The sequence below is a fragment of the Macaca nemestrina genome, chromosome 11 (genome assembly GCF_043159975.1).
Source record: "Macaca nemestrina isolate mMacNem1 chromosome 11, mMacNem.hap1, whole genome shotgun sequence".
NCBI lineage: Eukaryota > Metazoa > Chordata > Mammalia > Primates > Cercopithecidae > Macaca > Macaca nemestrina.
Window position 1 is genome coordinate 6,531,116 of NC_092135.1, and position 25,334 is coordinate 6,556,449.

General features: G+C 43.0%; 1 protein-coding gene across 2 annotated transcripts in view; it reads right to left on the reverse strand.

Moving 5' to 3' along the window:
- LOC105492445 (contactin associated protein family member 5) overlaps nucleotides 1-25,334 on the reverse strand; it is a 909,336-nt gene that overhangs the window by 375,345 nt on the left and 508,657 nt on the right. For both annotated transcript variants that reach the window (XM_071072554.1, XM_071072553.1), the window contains exons 9-10: nucleotides 17,781-17,930; nucleotides 14,768-14,939 (exon numbers count right to left, since the gene is read on the reverse strand). In XM_071072554.1, the coding sequence (XP_070928655.1) occupies nucleotides 14,768-14,939; nucleotides 17,781-17,930 (322 nt within the window). The remainder of the gene's footprint in view (nucleotides 1-14,767; nucleotides 14,940-17,780; nucleotides 17,931-25,334) is intronic.

Below are 25,334 nucleotides of genomic sequence, written 5' to 3' on the forward strand. Positions count from 1 at the left end.
AATCCACTATGATGTGGAGAATGCAGTGGTTGCAAATGGACATTTTAATGCAGACAAGAGTTCACCCTTGAGACCTCTTCTTCTGGATCCTCATAGAAGTGTGCAAAATGCAGATCAGAGGTAAATCGATCATGGAATCCTGGGCTCTTGGAGGTGTGAGGATTTGCCCAGCTATTTATTGATAGCTGGCTTTCCTCTACTTCTCAGGTGCCTCTGAGGTTGAAGAATTATTTAATATCACAGAAAACAACAGTAATTTGTATTACTCTCCTTACTATTTGTTCCAGTTTCTCCCAACCACATGTTCTCATTTCTACCCGCAATGCGTGGGTCTTCTCACATAAACTCCAGAGTGTCAGCTCAACATGAGTAAGCATGATAATTGGAATGACCTTTAAAATGCATATTCCTTTTGTCACTTTCAGATACTTGGGATTTACCAAATTGCTAGCTGAAATATCAGTCCCACCTTTACACTGGTGTTTATTTTGAGTAGGCTGACTTTTTCTCATATTTTTCTAAGTGTAGCGGTGTAGCCTATATACTATTAGAATTGAATTACTAGAAGCCTAACCCTTTAACCGTGGCAGCCAGAGAAGGGATGGGGGATGGTGGGAGGAGAGTAAGAGAGTGGTATGAATGGCAGACAGGAATTCCCAGCACACACATGTTTTGGGAAAATGTGGGGAGTTTGTTTTCAGCTAGAACACCAGTGAAAAAATTTCTTTTCACCAAAAAAAAAATAATAATAATTTTACACCTCTTATCCTCTAAGTCTCCACAGCAAACAAGGATTTCAGCAGAGGACACACAGAACACTGAGATCAGAGTCATCAGCCAGAAGTTCCTAGAAAGCCGTGGAGAGGACAAAGCTCTGAGAAAGTCACTGAGAAAAGTTTGCAGTGACCTCTGTACAGATGCTTTTGTAGAGCCTGAAGATGACAATGTCCACATCCCCTTTCCTGCCAGGCTGCCCTCTCTGCAGTATAACGTAGCCTTCCTCTCAGGTTCCCTCCCGGTGCTCTAGTTATGTGCATGAGGACACTCATGGCATTTTGGAGCATATATGTTTATTTCCATGATTATTTGGTTCAAATGTGTGTCCTTCCATGGAGCTTTCTGAAGTGAGAGATTATCTACTGTGGTTGGCACTCAAGTATATCCTCAGCTTCTACCCAGCACCTGGCACAGCAGAAAGGTTCCCAACACAAGAGATGAAAGAGAGAATAAATGAACGAATGAATGAATGAATGATTCATAATAGTAAATAATAATAATAATAATAATAAAAAGCAGGTTCCTGATCCAAGGAAGATCAGAGCAGGGGAAATCAATGACATGCCTCTATGAGCAAAAACTCTCTGTCTTGCTCACTTTTGGATCTCCAGGCAGAGAAATGTGCCTGGCACAGAGTAAGCACGCAAAGAAGATTTCATAAACGAATAACTAGGTCACAGAGGAAGATGAGCAGAGCACAGGCAGTCTCTCAGCTAGTAGACCTAGAAGTATGCATCAGGATTCACGGGCTAGTATCATATTGTGTGTGAACACATACACAGCTATGTGCATACACAAATGCTAATGTTGATACAAGTGATTCTCATTTCAGAGTGTAGGGTTTTACACTTCTCAATACGATGATTTGATCGAACCTATAAACCTAGAGTTACTTAGGAACCACATCTGAGAAGATTTCCACATCCAAAGCAGGGAGAGCCCCCTACCTAATTATTACAGTCACCATTATATTTTTCAGCATGGGTAAAAGCAGGTAGCAAGGTGATGCTAACATTTTGTCGTAATAAAGTTAATGGTGTTCTGGATGTACTAGACATCACACAAGTTCAGAGACTGTAAAATCTGGCAAGACATAAAATCCAACTTAATCTACATTCTCTCAAATAACTCTCTGTTTTAGCTTTGTGTGTTCCCGTTGCAATTCTCAGGTGTTCAGATATCTACTGCTAGGTCTACGGTTCTCCCAGCATTAGGAGAGAAGAGCTCTGCAGTGGGCCTAGTAAATCATGTCCAAGAGATATTTTTAAGATGAAGCTAAAGCTAGAGGGAAGATTTCACATCTGTAACTTGAATCAAGTGAAAACATTAATCATTTGTCTAAAAAATAAAATAGGTTATGTACGTAGGTAAATTATTCAGAGAAATGTCATCGTTTTCTGCCTGTGGATGGGCTTTCTAAAATCTGGCCTGATCTACACAGAACCCTATCCATTTCCGTCTCTCTCGCTTTTAACTTTAAGAACTTTTCTTTCCGACCTCAGTCAATCCTTGCCAAAATTCCAAGAGGCAGGCAGGAATAATATCGCCTTGCTTTTGTTTAACACTTTGCAGTTATAACATGTTATCTACATTTGACAACTAGGGGAGCTAAGATACAAAGAAGTTACATGTGCGTTGTGTCCAAGATTGGGCTAAAATGGAAACGGCACAGGCTTTCCCACCTTAAAATCCTCAGTCTGATTCCATTTTGAGGCAAGTTAGTAAATTTATGTGAATATCGGTTTTCTCAGGTGACAACCGGGGAGACTGATGCTCCCTTTGGGCATTGTAAGCGTTAAAGTGGATGGCATCTATGATGCTACTGATGCCCGTGATAGAGATGCAGGAGTATCAGTTCAGCCTTCAGAAGTCCATGTCACAATTAAACCCACACGGCCTAATTGGAATTCTATGAACTTCCTCTGAAATATCTTAATTCAAAATGTAAGTAGCATAGCGCTAACTTTAAATTTAATGTTTCACTGCAGACACAGGTGAGAACCTTTTACTGCAGGTCAGACCTGCCTTTTTCCCAACTGAAAACATATTACACTCCTTTTCTCTTCCAACTGTGTCTATAAATGGCGCTTGTAATGGGTCATCGATGAAGGCTTTTGTACCAGGGAAAAACAGCATCCAAGGGCTTCAGGTGGTTCACCTCAAGGGCCCCATGAGTGGACATCAATGCAAATGAGGAAAAAATTAATGTGACATTGGCTGTGTACAAGGCAGTGCTCTTCAGAGAACACGAGAAACAGGTGGAAGGCTCTTATCGGGATGTTGGATGAAGGCTTACTGAGATATCGATCATGTAAAGGAATCAATACCAAGGAATCTCTTTCTTCTTTTCATTAATTTAGGAACGTTCTCTGCTTCACAAAAGTGGCTTGAGATAAAAAGTCTCCTTCACTACTCTGTTATCTAAAACATCTAATTCTTTCTCATCTAAAACATCTAATAATTTCTTTTCCTTCCTTCCTTCCTTCCTTCCTTCCTTCCTTCCTTCCTTCCTTCCTTCCTTCCTTCCTTCCTTCCTTCCTTCCTCTCTCTTTCTCTTTCTTTCTTTCCCTTTCTTTCTTCCTTCCTTCCTTCCTTCCTTCCTTCCTTCCTTCCTTCCTTCCTTCCTTCCTTCCTTCCTTCCTTTTTCTTTCATAGTCTCACACACTGTGCCCCCCAGGCTTTCCTTCCTTCCTTCCCTCCTTCCTTCCTTCCTTCCTTCCTTCCTTCCTTCCTTCCTTCCTTCCTTCCTTCCTTCCTTCGTCTCACACACCGTGTCACCCAGGCTAGAGTGCAGTGGCACGATCTTTGCTCACTGCAACCTCTACATCCTGTGTTCAAGCAATTCTCGTGCCTCAGCCTCCCTACCAGCTGGGATTACAGGCATGCACCACCATGCCTGGATAATTTTTGTATTTTAGTAGAGATGGAGTTTGGCCATGTTGGACAGGCTGGTCTCGAACTCCCGGTCTCCACCAGACTGGGCCTTCCAAAGTGCTGGGATTACAGGCATGAGCCACTGCGCCTGACCTAAAACATCTGAATTTCTAAGCCAGTATACCTCAGGATAGGTATGATCCAGAGCCCCAGGGACTTCGTAGACATTTTCTTCCTGATACGTTGACATGTATGTAGTACCTCAATTGCATAACTACAGCATTTGGAATGAACTCCTCATCTTTGGAAGTGCTCGTGGTAATTCACCTGGCTCATTGTTCTGGCTTCATTTTCAGCTTCAATATGTCAGATTACCAATCACTGGGGAAGGATTCTCACCACCATCTGATGGGCCAGAATGAAGTGCCACCCTGGCTTGCTCAGCCCTCTGTGTTTTCCACGAATAAAGGCTCTTTTGTGCCCTTCCATATGCACAGGTGGAGAAGGACCATTTCAGCAAGATAATGATCCACTTTTCTTGTAAAAACAAGTGACGATAGAGATGAGGTTTGTCACAGGACACAGATGCACTCGTTCAAGGTCGCTTCTTCTAATCAAATCCAGGTTTCCCATTTCTCCAAAACCCTCTTCTTTTCTGAGATTCAAACAGGTATGAGATAGACAGGGGAAGGAAGCCCTTATTAAAGAAGTAGAGAAATGAATCAGTGCTTTTTCTGGGCAGTTCCATATGGAACACCTTTACAAAATCAGCTTGAAGCCTATCTCCTCAAGTCAGTCATTCCCAGCAAGTTCCCAGCTTCTCCTATTCCCCAATCAGCTCAAATAACTAGATCAAGACCAGTGTCTCACGGGAGCCCTGAGCTCATTCTGTGTCTATCTCAGTGCGTTCTTTAGGAGATGGTGACAGTGAGCTGCGAGGATACCGATGATAACCCGTGAGGCACCGAGGTGCTCCATAGCCCTTCTCTCCCTGCTTTAATTTAACCACCTTTGTGACGTTAATGCAAGACAAAAGTATTTTCCACTTCACAGTCCTGCTGAAGAATGCGGGGTGCTTTCCCACAGCAGGGTTAGAAGTAGCACAGTGCCAGGACAGACCTAATCTCTCCAAATAGACTCCATGAATTGCAGCCAGGCTCTACCACATATAGGCTGTGTGACTTCGGGCAAGTTACTTAGTGCCTCTGTGCCTCCAATTTATTGTGTGTAAAATGGAGTTAATAATACTAACCTCACCACATTGTGGTGAAGATTAAAGTCTCTCTCTCTCTCTCTCTCTCACTCTGTCTCTGTCTCTGTCTCTCTCTCTCTCTCTCTCACACACACACACACACACACACACACACACATTGTCACACTGTCCTGGCCCACAGTAAGCATTATTTAAAGATTCACTATTAATGTGGCTGGTCTCTCAAGTTTTAAACCGTTTTGTGCGCTGGCAAGTATATGCCGGTTCTGATTTCGGTTCTCTTGCATCCACTGCTGCCAAAGCAGCCCCTCCAGTATGGACAAACAGACATTCAGCACCGCACCCCTTCCTAACCCCAGCTTTACACTGTCCACGTGAGAGCCCCTGGAGCACCCCTCCTTGACCTCCCTAAATCCAGCCTGCTCTTTGAGTTCCTCAGGATGCGCTGCTTCCTCTGTAGCCCCTCCCTGGCCTGCTCTGGCCACCCAAGCCCACGTCTCCTCTTTCTCTGGCCTTTTGGTAACAGGCTTTCCATATTTATATATACTGAGGAATCAGCAAAACCTGAATTAGAAGCCTGGTTTTTCCAAATACTAAGACATGACCTCGGCAGTCACTGAACCTCTCTAAGAATTGGTTGTCTTATCTAGAACGCGGCGATAACCGAACAACACAGTGTTTCTCAAATTTGAGTGTGCATCCGAGTCACCTGGAGGATGATTAAAACGCAGATGCCCGGGCCCCTACATTTCTGATCTAGTAGAATTGGGTTGCTGCCTGAGACTTGCATGTCTAACAAGTTGCCAGGTGACACCGATGCTGCAGTCCTGGGGGCCATACTTGAGAACCCGCTCGGCAGGCCTTGCAGACTATGGAGAGAATTCAATGAAATAACGTTTAGGAATGTTTGCTCAGTAAGTGTGACATAAAATATAACTTTTTTTTTCCCCTCTGTGAAATAGACCACAAATGATAAATAGTAAAGCAGAAGAGATCTTGTTTGGATTTTGGCCCCATCCCATGAGTTAAGGGAGAACAGCATATTGTACCATTTCTCACTTCAGAGTTAGAAGCTCCGATTGTGTGGGTACTGCCCTTACAATGGCTTTTCTGGCGCCCAATGGAAAGGCTTTCGATTTTAGAGAAGGACGAAAACATATGTATTACCGCGCAATGTAATCTTTTTATATTACCCACTGTTTTTAACACGCTCCCACACACAGGGTGGGTTTTTAGCAGGAGTCTGTTTATGGGAGGTGATCCAACGGAATGCTTGCCAACTCTCCGTGTTTACTGTACTCCAAACCCTGAACCAACAAGGTAAGAATTTTGACCAGAGAGTTCAGCAGATGCATTCTTTTTCTTTTTTCTTTTCTTTTCTTTTTTTTTTTTTTTTTTGAGACCGAGTTTCGCTCTGTTTGCACCCTGGAGTGTAGTGGCGCAATCTTGGCTCACTGCAACCTCTGCCTCCTGGGTTCAAGCGATTCTCATGCCTCCGCCTCCAGAGTAGCTGGGATTACAGGCATGCACCACCATAGACAGCTAATTTTTTTTTTTTTTTTTGTATTTCAGTAGAGACAGGGTTTCACCATGTTGGCCAGGATGGTCTCGATCTCCTGACCTCGTGATCCACCCGCCTCGGCCTCCCAAAGTGCTGGGATTACAGGTGTGAGCCACCATGACCGGCTTTCTTAAACAAGTGTGCGTGGGAGAAAATACAGTGATGATGGAGAGAGAAGCTACATTTCATAACTTATTTGCCACAAGAAATGTAATGCAGTGCTCCACATGTGATCTCCTCTTTGGAAAAAGTAAACGATTTAATTTTAGAAAGGATTACAGCAAAAAGTCTCCACAGGATGCAAAAGCAAAGACCACAGAAAAAGCACCCTGCTTCCATATCTGGCTTTGCCACCCTCTATGTGGCCTCCATTTCCTCCTGTGCACAACCAGAGATGGGGGATCTCCTCGGATCTTCCACAGTAGCATCACTGTGTGAGGAAATGATGAAGGAATGGGCCATGTGACCGTCCAAGTCCTTGGTGGGCACCAGAAGGCCATAAGAAATCAGTGTCTGTCTAATCATTTTTTATATGTATAGATTATGAGGTTCAATTGTAATATTGCTGCATGCATCGATTGCTTAGTGGTCAAATTAGGTCTTTCAGGGTATCCATCACCAGAACAATGTACATTGAACCTGTCAGAAGTTTTTGAACCAGAGCAACTCTGTCTTGAATAGGGGTTGGGTAAAATAAGGCTGAGACATATTGAACTGCATTCCGGGAGATTAGGCATTCTTAGTCACAGGATGAGATAGGAGGTCGACAGGACTGGTGTCACAAGATACAAGTCATAAAAGACCCTGCTGATAAAAAAGGATCCAGTGAAGAAGCTGACCGAAACCCACCAAGTCAAGATGAAAGTGATCTCCACTCGTCCTCATTGCTCATTACATGCTAGTTACAATGCACTAACATGCTGAAAGACTCCTACCAACGCCATGGCAGTTTACAAATGCCGTGGCAATGTCTGGGAGTTACCTTATATAGTCTGAAAAGGGCAGGAACCCTCAGTTCTTGGAATTGTCTGTCCCTTTCCTGGGAAAACTCATGAATAATCTACCTCTTGTTTAGCATATAATCAAGAAATGACTATGAGCATGCTCAGTCAAGCAGCCCATGCCACTGCTCTGCCTGTGGAGTAGCCATTCTTTTATTCCTTTACTTTGTTTCTTTTTTTTTTTTTTTTTTTTTTTGAGATGGAGTCTGGCTCTGTTGCCCAGGCTGGAGTGCAGTGGCCGGATCTCAGCTCACTGCAAGCTCCGCCTCCCGGGTTCACGCCATTCTCCTGCCTCAGCCTCCCGAGTAGCTGGGACTACAGGCGCCCGCCACCACGCCCGGCTAGTTTTTTGTATTTTTTTTAGTAGAGACGGGGTTTCACCGTGTTATCCAGGATGGTCTCGATCTCCTGACCTCATGATCCGCCCGTCTCGGCCTCCCAAAGTGCTGGGATTACAGGCTTGAGCCACCGCGCCTGGCCCCTTTACTTTCTTAATAAACTTGCTTTCACTTTACTCCATGGAGTCACTCCAAATCTTTTATGGTGCGAGATCCAAGAACTCTCTCTGAAGGTTTGGATCGGGACCACTTTTCAATCACAAACCCATTAAGTAATTTCTCATTATCCACCTCATTCACTTTTCCATTGCCTGTCATTCCACACTCTCTGAGTCCATGTGTCCACATTATTTAGCTCCTACTTACAAGTAAAAACATGCAATATTTGTCTTCTTGTGTTTAACTTGTCTCACTTAAGTACCATCCATGTTGCTGCAAAAGAGTGTCCATCGATCTTTATAAAGTTGTGTAGACAATATTGGGGAGAGGTGGAGTCACTGCTGTTATATAGGCACCGCCACCTCCCACAGGCTGTGAAGTGTGTTCGAAGGAAAGATCAAGCTGTGACGTTCATGGGTACCTCACAACAAACAGTTACGCTTGTCAGCAGCTGTAGCTGCTCTAGAACCACACTTTCTCCAGCCAAAATACCCCTCACTGAGGCATACCAGAGGATCTGATCATTTTCCTTGTTATTCATGAAGGCTTTGTTTGTAGTGGGAAGCACGGGAGGAGCTGAGAGAGGAAAACCAGGAAAGCTCAGAGATAGAAGAAACTCAGTCAACACCTGCAGCATCCCTTGGGTGGATTTCAACACCTCTTTGGAGAAAGGGACTTTGGGACATGGAGGGAGCTGCAAAAACTTTTCAGAGAGACTCTGGCCAGGATAGTGGCTGCTTGAGGCCCTGGGTGGGGCAGGAACCATCCCTCTCTCCACACCCACACCAGCTTTGCAGATTCCACACAATGCTGCGTCCTCCAGGAGCAGAAGTTTTACAGCATGGTTCTCAAAGTATGACCACCAGGCCAGCCCAGTAGCAGCAGCATCACCCAGGAATTTCTTAGAAATGCAAATTTCCAGGCTCCACCCCCGTAATTTGTGTTTTAACAAGCATTTCTGGTGATTCTGATGTTAACATGTTCCAATTTGCCTATAAGATTTAAAGAGGACCTCACTCTCAGGTTTCTGCAAATGCAGGATCCACAAATGCATGAACCTAGAAGTCCGGGTCTCCTTAAATTTTATTCTCTAGGCTCACTCTAGTCCTGATCTTGAGACTAATGCTTTAGGAAAATCTGAAGACCACAACCTTGGCACCCAAATTGATGAGTGCTTTCCTAATGGGCCATGGCTGGTGGCCCTGAGGGGCAGGTCCTCTGAACAAGTGGGACCAAAGCCCAAGGGGAGTCACAAAGCGGACTGATTTGGGAGGGGGGATGCATGTGAAATATTCACATGGGAATCTCCTCAGAAACTACTGAGGATCACTTGCAGCAGTGGGATTTGGGGAAAGACTGGCAGGGCACTTAAGCCTCTTCTCTCCCTGTGGAAACCAGAGAAGTGGCAAACCTTTGGCCAGAGGAATTAACGCGGTGAACGTCTAATTGAGCATCCACTGCATTCCAGTCATGCAATTGAACACCTGACTTATCGCACGCTCTCATTTCTCTCTCCCTCTCTCATTCAACTCTTAGCACAAAGGTAGGTTTTCTGATCCTGGCTTTGCAAAAGAGAAAACATGAACAAAAGTTTAAATAATGTGTATTACATCTCAGGCTGTGGGCGGGGTGGATTTAAACATGTCCTGCTGCCTCTCAAAGCTGCTGCCACCTGCACTGTGATTCTGAACTTTTTCCAGGTATGTCCTCTGCTTCTCCCAATCTCAGACACCTTCCTCATCAGCATCCCTGTTTTTCCCCTCCTGGTATGGCTTCATACCTTGGAGCCTGTCTCCTGTGGATGCTCTTGAACAGCATTTGCTAATCTGCCTCTCCTGTCCTGGATCTTGAACTTCACAGGACTGGACACAGCTCCTGAAATTGACTGGGAATCATCTACATGGACGTGGGGCGGAGACTCTTTGAACCTGGCTCACCTTACTCCACTCAGGCCCTGCTAGACATTGCATATCACTCTGAACGTCCCCTCATGGAAGGAATTGCATTAGGCACATAAATGTTACAAAGAATCTGACATATTGCATATTCTTGAAAATTCGATCTGGTTGAGCATGAGAAAAGAAAACAACTTTTATGTGAGGAATGCAAGTCCTTTTACTGATCAGGCCCATGAAACATTAAAAGGACACCCCAGTCATACTCGACACCCCCACTTTGTGCTGTGTACTTATCTCTTGGAACTGCTTGTTGTTAATCTAATCATGCTGCACTGGACACACTACAACCCACACCCTACAGCTTAACAATATACAACCAATCGCTAATCAAATCTGTCACCTGTAAACCATTGAGAATTCCTGGCAGAACTTTATGTCAGTTCACTCCTTGTCCTCATATTTGCCTTTAGAAACCCAGTTGCAACAGCTGCTAATCCAAGTGTCTATTCAGGGCAACTTGAATCCGTGCTCCTGGATTGCCTCAAGCAAGCTTGGCCCAAATGAACTCTCTACTTATATTAATTTTGCGTCAGCTTTTTCCTTTTAGGTCGACAATCAGAAAATGGGGTTACACATTTAGAGACACGGACCCACAGTGACTGCCATTTCCAGATCAGTGCCTCTTTGCTAGATAGTACCGGAGAGAGAATACTCACAGTGCCTGACTCTTGATCAGAACTTCGGCCCTGTGGGACCTTGAGAACACTGACATACGTCTCCAGGTCTTAGCTTTCCCCTTTTAGAAAGTGGGGATATCAGTGTCTCTGGACTCCCAGGGCTTCTAGAGCCTTTACAGCATCACATCCTGCTCAGGGAGAGATGTAAGTCAGTCTCACTCTCTCGCTCAACGCCTACCTATAAGACAGAACTACAGAGGGTGAATCAACAGCTGTTCACCGAATGAAGCCTTATTGAGAGTGACTTTCCTCTGTGATAGATTAGATCAGGGGTCCTCAAGCCCTGGGCCACAAACCAGAACCAGTACTGGTCCGTGGCTTCTTAGGAACTGGAACAAACAGTAGAAGGTGAACAGCGGGTGAGCAAGCGAAGCTTCGTCTGTTCTTACAGACAATCCTCGTCGCTCACATTACTGCCTAAGCTCTGCCTCTTATCAGATCAACTTCAGGATTAGATTCTCACAGAAGTACAAACCCTATTGTAAACTGCATGTGAAGGATCTAGGCTGCACACTCCTTATGATAATCTAATGCCTGATGATCTGTCATCGTCTTTAATCACTCCCAGATGAGACCATCTAGTTGCAGGAAAACAAGCTCAGGGCTCCCACTGACTTTGCATTATGGTGAGTTGCATAATTATTATACATCACAATGTAACAATAATAGAAATCAAGTGCACAATAAATGTGCGTGCTGGAATCACCCTAAAACCATCCCTCCCCAAGCCCCCAGTCCCTGAATGCCAAAAAGGTTGGGGACTGCTGGCTTAGACTATTGTGTTTTGCCTACTTCAAGTCAAAGAGGCTGGAAAGATGGTTATTATGAAGGACAGGGGCTTAGGGTGCAGAAATTATGAGGCTGGTGGTTTGGTCTGCAGAAGAGAGGCAGCAGCTGCAGACTGTGTCCTAGAGGTTCAGAAGGACCGTGAACAGGGCACAGTGTGGGTCAGGAATGCCTTATTCTAATTGCTGCTGCTTCCTTCCCCCATCCTGCCCATGCACTGCCAGGCACTGGAGATGCTCAACACCAACACCTTCCTGCTTCCAGAGCTGTGCGCTAGGCCAGTTCTTCCAACTCCTTTCCTCCCAGAAGCCAGAAGATTCGGTAATTTTGCCCATCCCTGAGATGCACATCGGTTAAAGTTTCTTAATCCCTGAGAAGAGACCCCTTCCGCTTTTGCTCAGGATGAAATGTCAAAGGTGGTTTGTAAACAGTGTAAACCGGGCAGCAGATGTCAGGGTCTTAGGTACCACCTCAAAAGGAAGTTGCTTAAAGGAACTAAACTGGAGGGAGCCCTTGAGATTTTGGAACATTGGTGCCTCAGGTAGGAATGCTACTTATTTATTTATTTATTTATTTATTTATTTTTGAGACGGAGTCTCACTCTGTCACCCAGGCTGGAGTGTAGCGGCACCGTCTCGGCTCATTGCAACCTCCATCTCCTGGGTTCAAGCGATTCTCCTCTCTCGGCCTCCCAAGAAGCTGAGATTAGACATGTGTCACCACGCCTGGCTGGTTTTTGTATTTTTAGTAGAGACAGGGTTTTACCATATTGGCCAGGCTGATCTCAAACTTCTGACCTCAGTTAATCCACCTGCCTTGGCCTCCCAAAGTACTGGAATTACGGGCGTGAGTCACCGTGCCCAGCCGGAATGCTGCTTTAGATGTCTTTAGATTTAGATGTCTTTAGATTTTCCCATGTGACCAGCACTAAGACTCTTTAAGTATGTAAGATGCTGCGTTGGGGCCAGCATAAAAGAAAAGCTGGCAGGGTGGGATCCCACTTCACTTTGAGAGAGAAAAAGAAGGGGTAGGATAACCACAAAGAGGCAGATGGAGACCTGGGTCTCTACGGCCTGTAACAAGGGATTGGAAAGGAGTCTCAGAGTAAGAAGAGATTCTCAGGCTGTCCTCTGTGGGCTTTTCAGACAGCTGTCCAGGTAAGGAAAACCACTGCCAGCCTATTCCCCTCCTCTCTCCCACCAAATAGCAAGCTCCTTGAAGGCAAAGAGTTTGTACTTAACCTGAAATCCAGTTCACACTGATTCACACATTAAAAGTGAAACACCAAATTCAGAAACCACCTGCCCTTGTAACTCCTGCCCCCCTTCAGATAACATTAAATATGAGTTCAAGAAATAGTGACTCAAGCACAGTCCCTTGCCGCAGCTTTCCCTTCTGTTAGACACAGCGCCTGGTAAATCAAGAAAAACTTAACCATTTACCCACGAAACTAAACACAATCCCTTATTATACAATTAACGAAAGCACAATTGTATGTAATCCAATTATACAAGACTACAATTACACAAAACTAATGATGCAGTGCATATGGCAATGACTTTCATGCAATCGAAAATAATGAGAGCTTGCTTGATTAAAAATTAAGGTAGCATTAGAGACCCCTATTGATAAATATTCCCTGTATTGATCAACACTTTGGAAGAGGCTGCACTGGCTGATGAAGTAGGATGCTTCTCCCACGCCATTACTAAACACTATTGGTCTGGCAACCATTGCCTGCAATAACTTTTATTCTCCAAGCTCTAAACTAGCACATTTTAATGAAGCACATATTTTATTACCACTTTTTCAGCTGGTCAAATAGAAAAAAAAATAAAGCAGAAGAGACAGAAAATCTGCATGATTTGTTGATGATCCCATGCATAGCGATGTTAACGGAGAAATGTGTGGAAAGTTTCACCAAGTTATGCAGCTCATTTCAGCGTTAGCAGAGACTATGCACTGCATGGCCGATTTCTGTGCCCCTCAGTAGAGTCACCTGCTACTACTCATTATTCCTCTCCCGAACTGGGCAATCACCTGCCTAGTTGTATGCAAGCTCTCTTCCAATCCACCTTTCTCACTTCTTCTTGAGTACTCTTTCTGCTAGGAAAAGCTAGCCACCTTCCTCCATGGTTCTCACCAAGAGCATGAAACCAAATCCCACTGGTACACAAAGTTCTTCATGACTGGTCCTGCCCCCACATCTCTGGACATATTTACACCAGGTGCACCATCCACAGTGACCTACCATCCCTACTGAGCTACATATTATTTAATCTAAGACACCACTAATTATAAGATATACCATTATTTTATATGCCACTATGAAAAATAGATATTGCCAACTCAACTATTAGAGATTTCAAATGCCAAAAAAGTATTTTGAGTTGATGAAATACTTGCAATCCATGCTTTCTCCTGCTTCTATGCCAATCTCCCTTCCCCTCTCAACCTCAGCCTAGCCTGCCAGTGTCTTCTCCTTTAAGATTCAACTCAGCATTATCTTCTGAAACCTTCTTGGACTCATTCTCTGGGGTCAGACTAAGTTGCTGCTGCTGTGTGTCTGACAAATAAGGGTGCACTTCTTGGTCATGTATCTCACTTTATTGTAATGGCTAATTTATTCCCTGATGAAACATAAGCAGAGACCCTGTCTCATCAACACATAGGCAAGCACTGAACAGATATTATTCACCCATTCTATAAATGATATTTTGACAAGGGTGAGAAGAACTGGAAGAATGAAGGAAGTAGGCTCTGGAGAGGAAAGAAGAAGAACATGGTAAACTTTGATGTAAATTCAGAATCCATCCTCTTTGGTTTTCTGCAGTGTGTCTTTGCATTTAGAAACTTCTATTATAAGGAGAGCAAGATCCCAGGGGAAATGGAGAGCTAAAGTGAGTTTTTCTGATCTCCTCTGGACCAGAGAAGCAGTGGTAGGGGCAGTAAGACCAAAAAACAGCCAAATCCAGGAGTAGTTGTATGTTATTGGGCATTCGTGAACCTCTTTTGCAGACTTCCCAGATGGTCCAATGCTCATCTGTCTGTGTTAGAAAGGACACACACAGCAGTGAAAAATGAAATGGTTTAGGAGAGAAGTAATTCCTTCCTCCTTTTTGCTTTAACTTCAAAGTAATCAAATGTTGTTTATGCATAAAATTTTAATCCTTTCACAAATTTGTATTTTGATTTAATTTGCATATCCCATTTACTGCAAGTCAACATGAAGAGAGACTCAACTAATTTAAACCATTTTTCTCTGGGCCTGAAATCCTTTCAGAAATATTTTCCATTAGGCAACTCAATTATGTCTAATGTGGCTAATGTCGGTGGATTAGAATTTTGCTTAAAGAAATTCATATTTAGAACAGTGAGAATGGGAAGGGGGTGGGAGAACAGAGGAGAAGAGACAATAATTACCTGTCTTTGATGCTACACAGATCAATGTGTAAATCACTAAAATTCCCCAGGGAACCTTGCTGAACTGAAATGAGGTCCTTGGGCTGGTTATCAATAAAGATGAGCCTCATGCAGCCTTGGAAAGCCTTAATGGGATTTAAACATTGGGAATCGGTGAGATTGTCGGGGCACCCTGTGGGACAGAGAAAAAAGATGAAGAAGAATGCTGAAATGATCCGTCATTGCTTTGGCGACCTATTGATGGAAGACCTTGAGGTCTAATTATTTTGGTGCTTTCTCATTCACAACAGTGCACACCCTTTTTGTTGTAAATCCTAGCATTCTCAGGGAGGGGACAGAATTGGTACAAAATAGGGCATACTCCATCACTGTAGAGAAAATAAAAAGCATGGCAAAGGGAATATCAATACTGTAACAGGTGTCTCCTTCTTACTTTTTTTTTTCCTTGGGGTAAGCTATTTTCTATTCTTTCATATGGCATCCTTCACTCACCCCAAGGAAGAAACGTATTATAGCTACTTCAGAATTTTGGTTCTGTCTTGAAATACATATCTAAATGCACAATTCAATTCTGAATTACGCTTTCAAAGGAAATTATGCTTTGGGTAGGGATGGTTGGGTAGGGATGGCAGCAGAGGAATTGTCCGGGTAATTGTTAGCATTAACAGGCTTAGTTCCTGAGAAAGGTACACACAGGAGCATAAGTGGAATTTTGACGTGATGTGCAAAGCAAAATCAGACATTTTGCTGGTTTTAGAAGGAACTAAGGGTTTAAATGCATGTCATTTTAGGGCTGTAATAGCATATGGGAAAGGTTAACACTATACCTTTTTAAAGGGTGTTCTTAAAAAAAAATTACATTGATTTAGTGTAGCTTGCAACCAGGGCATATCTACTTCTCATTAAGATGGGTATAGAGCCTTTCAGGGATATGAGTGCTCATGCTCCTTACAAACTCCATCCCAATGGCTTTAATAGGTTCAGAGCATATGGGAATGCAAGCTTGAAACCATGGTAATAACCCATAAATAACTGGGAATTATTTCAGCCATCTTTAATAGACAGTCACTGCTGGGCTGAAGCCCAGCAGCTGGTTAACAGCTCACAGGCACACTATAAAACGAACAGAGATGCTACAACTTCTAATTGAAGCTGTAGAGAGAATTTATGTAAGTTGACTATTATTACTGAAACTCATTTTTCACCTTCCTTAAGTTTACAGTCTACGTGTGGGGCGTTTGTTTAAACACTGTTCAAATCACTGATAAATCTTCACATTCTAAACCCAGGGTCCCTTAAAACTTGCCTCTAAGAACACTCCTTCAACTGAGGCAGGAGAGCCATTTTGTCTCTGAGGCATGTCAGATGCTTATTGTATCAGGATTAGTAACAAACATTTCCCTCAAGAATAAATTCAAGATAGCGTTTTTCCCTCTGATGCTGAAATATTGCATAAGATGCACAATTATTCGGTCTGTGAGGTTATCTTTGTGGACCCCAACACCCTTGTTCTATGATCTTTATAATACATTTGTTCCAATCTCTGTTTTCACTGGTGGGCTGTGGGAACACAGACCTGGATTTGAATTCATGAGCTCTATGGCGTTGCACAAACTCTTTCATCTCAGCAAATACCAGTTTTATTATCTATTAAGTGGGGGTATTATGTACTGCACAAGGTTTCTGCATGAATTAAATGAGGTAAGTCATACAACTTTTGCAGAGACTGGACGTGTATTCCCTTCCTAAAGGAATTTGTTAAGCCATGCACAGGGGGAGGAGATTTGAGGTAAAGGTCATAGGCCCTTCCTCACCCTAAAATCAAGCCACAAAGATATTGCTTCCCCCTAGGAGATGTTGAGATATACACTGCACCTGTGCAAAATCCCTTTTGCATTTTAAAGCTTTAACCACATTCCATTGGTATGAGAGAAGTGACCTGTAAATTCTGTTTAAGAGACTATGCATAATTTTATACAATACTTCTCTTCAATTTACTAATAGGAAAAGAATAAGGAAACTGTAGACCAGACCCTGACTTATATCTAAAGGAGGTGGAGCCAGTTTCCCCATCCCCTGCCATGTGGCACACTCTGTGCTATACGTTTAAACCTTGGTCGTACTTAACTTTTCCTGAAATTTTGAAGGTGAACTTATTTCCCCATCTTTCAGATTAGGAAGTTTAGGGACTATAAGTACCTTTCTCAAGGTCAGACAGCTATTGAGGTTACATCATTTTCAGAGATTGTTTCTATAATACAAACAACTAACTATGAAACTAGATATTAATTTTTATTGAAAAATACTTTTGAAAGACTAAATACATACATATATATGCATTTATAAAAATTCAGTAGATGCCTAATTATATGTTTTTCTTCACCATCAGCTTGCCCTTGTGTTCCTGTCATTGGAAAGGTTCCCAGGATTCACTTAACATCAGAGAAGGCAGAATCTGAACAATCTAAACTGGCTTCTACACGTGGAGTTACAAGTTCATGGGCCTCCTAGTTCCACCTCATTCCTGGCTGTCTGTGGGCATGATCTCTAGGAATGTGGGGAAGGAGGGGACAGGGGACTAAGAGAGGAAAGTGGCAGAGGAGGGACCCAGGTGCTGAGCATGCTGGTTGTGCCTTTCCACCTGGATTTTGCCTCTTGCAGGTACTGCTGACTCTTGATACACTTTCTCCAAGTTTCGAACTGAGTTTCTCCTTTCCCATGTGATCACAGGGCTTGGCATGGCTACAAAAATCTCCTTTGGATGTGTTATATAACACCAGCTCTTGTAGCTAAAGTTCTTTTCTTCCTCAGCACTGACCTAGATAATTTATATTTGCCCACAGCTGTGAGAGATTTTGCTTCTCACTATTTTGAGATTGAGGATGTGTGTGTGTATGTTGGGCGGGGGGGATAATTGTCTAATTGACCAAGCCAGAACCACCATAGCGAAATAATTGCCCACTTCATTTTCCCTCCCTTCTTTATTTTCCCTCTTAAAGGCTGGAGAATTTACCTCCAAAGTAGTAGCTATTTCCAGAATAAATCTGCACCCAAGTGCTGTCAGGAGCTGGGGGTGCTGCTTCATTATCCAGAGTGAGCGTGATGCGGTTCCTCCTGGCGTTGATGCTAACTGAGTGCCACAAGCCATCATTCAAGTTGCTGCCTGCAAGAGAAACAAGAGAGCAAGCCTAGAGATGATGGGTCCGGAAGGCCTGGAGAAAGGGGGCTTATTTCCCAGCCTGCTGCCGTCCATGCCCTTCTCAGAGCAAACCCACTCCTCACTCGGCTGGATACAAGCCCTTGGAAGGTTCATAAAAAGCATTGCTCTTCCTCTTTGTACCACTTCATTCTAATCTCTTTCTTTTTTAAAAAAGATGGCTAAACTGCTTCTGATATGTTTTGTTTAAAAACAAAAGGGAAAAATACAAAATGTTGTACATACCACAACCAAAGTTATGTCACATATTCTGATCTGTTGTTGTATAAATGCAGAGGAAAAAAAACAGAAAAATAAAAGAACTCAAAATATTACCAGCAATTTTATCTGAGTGGTAGAGTTACGGGCAATTTTAGTTTTCTCATACTTTCCTACAAACAATTTTAGGAAAAAGTGAGCTATTTTTAAAGTAGATGAGGAAAGCTGGATTCCAATGATGTACCAGGCAGAGGCAGCCTCCTGTTGGAGAGAGGTAACATACTAATCCAATTGCAGCGTTTTTCATTCTAAATTAGGTGACATTGTCTAAGTTACTCACCTTCATTAAGCTCTGATTTTATCATCTGTAAATATTATCATTCCTGCCCCTTATCACTGTCAAAGGGATCGAATGAAATGAGGCATGACTGTCTCTAAAGGCACTGGAAGAAAGGTGGGTGGTTTTGTAAAGTTCTTTTCTGTCCTATTCCATTGCTCCAGCTGTCTTTCGTGTACCCTGTGCTGCTGACCTACTTTACTGAGGAAACTGTATTGGGAACTAGTCATGAGGTTTCAACTATTTCCTTTAAAGAGTTTATCATCTACGAAGACTCTGTGTCCTGTTGGTGCGAAGTGCTTGCTGAAGAAAATAAAAGCATATTAACTGATTGGTTACAAAGAGTTTCTGTGGCAAGAGCACATAGCCACACAATTCTAAATTCTAAACAGTCATTTATTGTGCCCTGTGACATGTTGAGTTGTCTTTCCTCTCATTGTGTCAGTTTCCTCACTTGCAAAGAGGACAATGACTGTACTTAACAGGCCATTGTGGGGATAACACCAGTTAGTCCAGCAGGTAATGCAGAATAGTTCATTTCAATCATACGCTGGCAGTCATGTTAGCTTAAAAAATGAACAGAGCGACAAATACGAAATGGTCTTTGGCATTAGAGGGTATGGATATTAACATCACATGATCTCTACCCTAGGGTAGTCCATTGTTAAGAGGCAGAGAGATATGCAAGGAAGATTAAAATAACGTCTTTTGAGTTCAGGTTAGCGGGGTAGACAGAGAAGTAAGCAAACAACACCACCTTTTGCAATTCTGGGTGGAACAACAACATATGAGCAGAGAAGAAAGAAAGTCTAACTAACTCCATGAGAGGATCCCAAGAATGTTTCACAGAAGTGGGTGACAGTTAAGGGGAGTTGTGGAAAATGAGCAAGAGTTTGTGATTCTGGGAGCAAGGGTTCCAGGAGACACAGAGCCTGTATAAAGAAACAAAGGTCTGGACTGAGAAGCAGGAGATGCCAATATGAAGGCAGCTGGAAAGAGGATCCAATCTCCCAGGGGTCTCACATGCCAGGCTCGGGAGGACTTTAAACAATATCCTTTGACAAATGATTCTGAAGAGCACTTTTCCCAAACCGATTCTATCAGCATCTCTGGGCATGGGCCCTAAGCATCTACATTTTTTAAAAAGCTCCTTGGGTGGTTCTAATGTGCAGCCAAAGATGAAAATTACAGCTTTAGAACATGGGAGTCCATGAGGGCTCTCTAGGATGGTAATATCAGGGTTGGAGATGTTTATTCAAAGAATCAGCTAGCACAAGAGCCAATGATAGCAGCTGGGAGGGGTCAAGGCTGGAGGCAGAACTCACAGGTCCTATTGCTTGCAGAGTCCCCGGAGGCAGAATGAGAAGATCTCACCTAAAGTAGCAGCAGTGAAAATGCAAAGCAAGTGATGGATTTAGAGGTATTTCTGCAGGTAAAACAGACCTGCCTTGGTAGAGCCTACTGGAGCAGCCCCAAAGCAGCCAGCTGGGAAGAAAACACTGAGGATCACCACAGAGGTGTGGCAGACCCTCAGAGTGGCAAGTGAAGAGCTGGTGCCCCTCAGGTCCCAGATGGCTGGTGCCCCTGAGCTCCCAGGCTGCCCTGGGAGAAGCACAGCACCAGGCTTGGAACCCAGCTGTATTTGCACCTGGGCAGCTGTGACCCATCTGCTCAGTGCATCCCAGATATAGGAGACCCGATGTGTTTTCAGCCAGATCTCTCAAAGTTAGTCTCCACTGCAACCCTGAACATCTGCTTGGGGTGAAGAAGAGAACCCAGAGGCTTCTCAGCCTAGTGGCCCCACTTCCTCCCAAAGGCAGTTGTCCTCAGACAAGACCAGGGTTTGGGTCCTGGACACAGGGATTCTGCTAATGAGACAGAGAATCTGTTAGGTGTTTCTTGGTGATGAACATTTGACTTCTTTCAGGGGTATTTGGGGAAGACAGTCAATTGTAAGTCCTTTATAAACATGTTCATTTGCATACTCATTTGAATACATCCGCATAACATATGGGACTGTATCTGCAGGTAGACTCTAGACTGGAAGGGTGTTAGTAACTAGTTCAGAATAAAAGTTCTAAATACTCCCTAAAGGCCAAGCACCCTGCTAGGCATCAGGGCTACAGTAGAGAAGAATGTATTTATAGAGGCCACAGTAAGTGTCCCCTCCAATTAGTTATCTACCATCTATTCATGTTACAGATGGCACTGGCCTGAGAGGAGAGGTCTGCTCAATGGGTGTCTGTAGGATCATCTGTTCTGATTGTGGGTCTTGTCCTCTCCCCACATCGCCATCCATTTCTCTCTTTCAAGTTTTTACATAATGAGGGTTTGCTTGGTTGGTTGTTTTCTTCTTCTTCTTCTTTTCTTTTCTTTTCTTTTCTTTTCTTTTCTTTTCTTTTCTTTTCTTTTCTTTTCTTCTTCTTCTTCTTCTTCTTCTTCTTCTTCTTCTTCTTCTTCTTCTTCTTCTTCCTCTTCCTCTTCCTCTTCCTCTTCCTCTTCCTCTTCTTCTTCTTCTTCTTCTTCTTCTTTTTTTTTTTTTTTGGTTTGCCTTTTCTTTGATTTGGCCTTTTTCTACATGGTCCCCAGTCCCTGCAGGGGGAGCCTGGGTGAAAAGTTTAGCTCTGCGGAGGAAAATTATTAGAACAATAATTCTCGATGCAGGTATTGCCTGGGGAGCTTTTGAAAATACAGAACCTGGGGATCACTCCAGGTTAATTAAGTCAGATTTCTGGGGATTATCCCAGGACTTGGAATTATGTTGTGCAGCCAGAGTCGGGAGCCACGTCATTGGAGGTGTCAGAAGAGAAAGGAAAGAAGCCGAGAAATTGGAACTAGCCCAGGAGAGCTGCTCGGGCACGGGTTCCAAGGTAAGTGAAGTGGTACATCCCCAGCTAAAAATCTCCACTTTCAACTGGTCCTCGTTTTCACTTCATTCTGTTAATAGATCCAAAATAATATCCCTAGAGACTCTCCGAGGTTTTGTTATTAAGAATACTCTCTTAAAGGTAAAAGTGGAAGTGCTATTAATTATTCAACAATTAGGAAGAAATCACCTTATCCGACTGCTTTTTTCCCAAACCTCCTTGAGATAAATAGCTTTGAAAGAATAGACATGTCCAATGAGGAGAACAGGAAAGCAACACCTTTTAGGCCAAGAATGTCTTGATGGGGGGAAAAGAAATGCTTTTAGGGGAGAAGAGCAGGATATTGAGGGCCAATATGGGGCACTAAGCACCCCTATGATTTAGGAACTGAGGCCTAAAAGATGGGATTTGGGTTCCAGAAACAGATGAGGACAAACATACAATTTCTGAACTTTAAAGACAGGTCGGGTATTATTTGCCATCTCCCAGACTAATAAAGGATAAAAACTGATTATACTCAATCTCAATGAGAATAGAGGGAAATAGTCAATTTTATATGTTGTTTTCAGCCACCTAAATTTGCACATTCTTTCTGGGAGACAATACACCAGTAAGCATCAAAAATCCCAAGAATGTCATACCTCATTTCCTGTTAATTTTATTCTGAAGAATTATTTCTAAAATAGTAACAGAGCTGTAGCCAAGATTTATGGTGAAGATAGTTCATGACACCATTATTTACAATAGCAAAAATTCACTGCTACCCCTATTTCCAATAGTAGCAGGCTAGGTAAAGCAAACATGGTTTATTCCTAATATGGTATATAACGTAGTCAATAAACATCACAATGTCCAAGAATGTTACTGATATCTTGATAGGAGAGAAGTTCTTAATAAATAGTACGTGCTGCATGATTCCCATTTTGTTAAAAACTAACACCAAGAAAAACACTGCAATAATGTAGACTGACAGAATCACAGATTATTTTTGTTTTTTCTTTCTTTTATGTTATACCGGAATTTTCAATGTTTTTTAATGAACATTTTTTATAATCTTAAAAAACCTGACAAACTGTTTAAACTGAAATAAAAGACAGAAAACTTTTTTGTCCTCTTCACTTTTGTTCTCATGGCTTCTCTTAGGCTCTGGAATTCAGCCTAGGGCATCAATATAAAGGGTTCCTTATAGAGAGAGAGAGTTAAATAGGCTGCCCTGTGCTTTCCTAGGAATCAAATAAAGACTTGGAAGATTTTCTCCATAGAGAAAAAAAGAATGACAGTTTTCATCCTTGCTACTGAACTTGCAAATGAACCTTTGAAATACCCCAATTGTAAAAATAGCTAATAATACATCACACTACCAGTAACAAATGCCTACAATGTGCCAGGCACTTTAAATAATATAATTCCTAATTCTTACAATAGTCCTGGAGGTCAAGTTGATTGCCCTCATGTAATAGATGTAACAGAGAAAAGTGGAGAGGCTGCCCAGGGCCCCATGGCTGCTCAGAGGCAGAGCCAGCGTTCAAAGGGAAGTGTGGGTACTGGGGCTGAGCTCCTTTTGCTCATCATGCTGGCAACTCCAGCCAGCCCTGCCCTGCTCCTGCCATCTCTTTGATGACCAAAAAGCTCTGCAAAGTTTTATGTTCTGCTACTGAATTCTACTTTGCTTTTATTTTTATTTTATTTTTTTGGTAACAGATTTATTGAGGTAAAATTCACATACCATATATGTCATCTAAAGTGTGAAACCCGGTGGTTTTTAATAGATTCAGTTATACAATCACTACAATCAATTTTTAAAACATGTCATCATCCCCTAAATATACTCTGTAACCTTGATATACTGTCCCCCAATCCCCTTATCCCTGCACCTCCAGCCCTGGTCAACCACCACTAATCTACCTTTGGGACTCTATGGATTTGCCTATTCTGGGCACTTGATATAAATAAAATTATACATTATGCTCTATTTTCTGACTGGTATTTTTTTCTTAGCATTATGTTTCTAAGATTCATCCATGTAGCACAAATCAGTATTTTTTTTTTTTTTTCGAGACAGAGTCTCACTCTGCTGCCCAGACTGGAGTATAGTGGCTGATCTCGGCTCACTGCAACTTCAGCCTCCCAGGTTCAAGCGATTCTCCTGGCTCAGCCTCCTGAGTAGCTGGGATTACAGGCACCTAACACCATGCCCGGGTAATTTTTTTGTATTTTTAGTAGAGACGGGGTTTCATCATGTTGGCCAGGCTGGTCTTGAACTCCTGACCTCAAGTGATCCACCTGCCTCAGGCTCCCAAAGTGCTAGAATTACAGGCGTGAGTAGGTGTCTTGTGGTATGCCTGTTGTGTTGGATGTGCAGCAGCACTCCTGCTCACTAGATGGTAATAACAATCCCCCATCACCATCACAACCCTCCATCATCACACCACAACCTTCCATTACCAACATCACCACCCTCCATCACCAACACCACAACCCCTCTTCACCAATACCACAACCCTCTATCACCAACACTACAACCCTCCATCATCAACACCACAACCCCTCTTCACCAACACCACAACCCTCCATCACTAACACCACAAGCCCCCATCACCAACACCACAACCCTCCATCACCAACACCACAACCCCCATCACCACCCAACTCTCCTTCACCAACATCACAACTCTCCATCACCAACACTACAACCCTCCATCATCAACACCACAGCCCTCCATCACCAACACCACAAAGAACGATCATCAAAACCACAACTCTCCATTACCAACACCACAACCTCCCATGAGCAACAGCACAAGCTTCCATTACCAACACCACAACCTCCCATCACCAACACCACAACCCCTCTTTACCAACATCATAATCCTCCATCACCAACACTACAACCCTCCATCATCAACACCACAACCCTCCATCATCAACACCACAACCCTCTATCACCACCACAACCCTCCATCACCAACACCACAACCCTCATCACCACCACAACACCTCATCACCAACATCAATCTCCCATCAACAATACCACAACCTCCATCACCAACACCACAACCCTCCACCACCAACACCACAACATTCCATCACCAATACCACAACACTCCATCACCAATACCAAAACCTTCCATCATCAATGCCACAACCTTCCATTACCAACAACACAATCCCATCACTAACACCACAAATCCCCATCACCAACAGCACATTTTTTCACCATTTGGGGGACAGGTGGGCTAAAAGGTGAGTTTGGTGGGAATGGAAATCTTCCCTTGGCTCAGAGCCGTTGAGTTAAAAAAATATTTTTGAGGTTGCAGAGCCTTGACATACTCTTCTACTCTGGCTCTCAATTGTACCTCTCTCTCTCTGTCTCTCTAACCCCACCAATTCCTCCATAAAATTTCTAACAGATCTTTGCATTTCAATGGTCACCATATTTTAACATCTTTTTTATGTTTCAAAGACAAAATGAAAAGCAAGATCACAATTAATGTTGCAAGGTGTCAGTGAACCTTTGTAACCAAGTGACTGTTCAGGGCCTGTAAGTGTCAGCCGTGACTACCCTAGGCCATTACAGCCACACACAAGAGCAAAAAGGTAGCCCAGGCCAAATCATAGTCCCCAAAGACTGTTTCCAACCCTGGAGATAACTTGTTACAGATTTCCTTGATAGCTTTATTCACCTGCTATTCCTTGCTCAAGTGCCTGCCGCTTACAATTTCCAGAAATTTAGAGAGATTTCTTAACTTCTCTAAACCTATTACATCATCTGTAAAACAGAAACAAATTGATTGGCTTGACTTGAAAGTTTCTAGGCTTTATCATCCCCAGAAAACTCGATTCAACAGTCTTTCTATGTCCTCTCACACATGCTGTTATTTAATAATTCGAAGGTAGCTGTCAACTTTTGCTGACTATCTCACAGTCAACTTTTGTGAGAATAAAGTG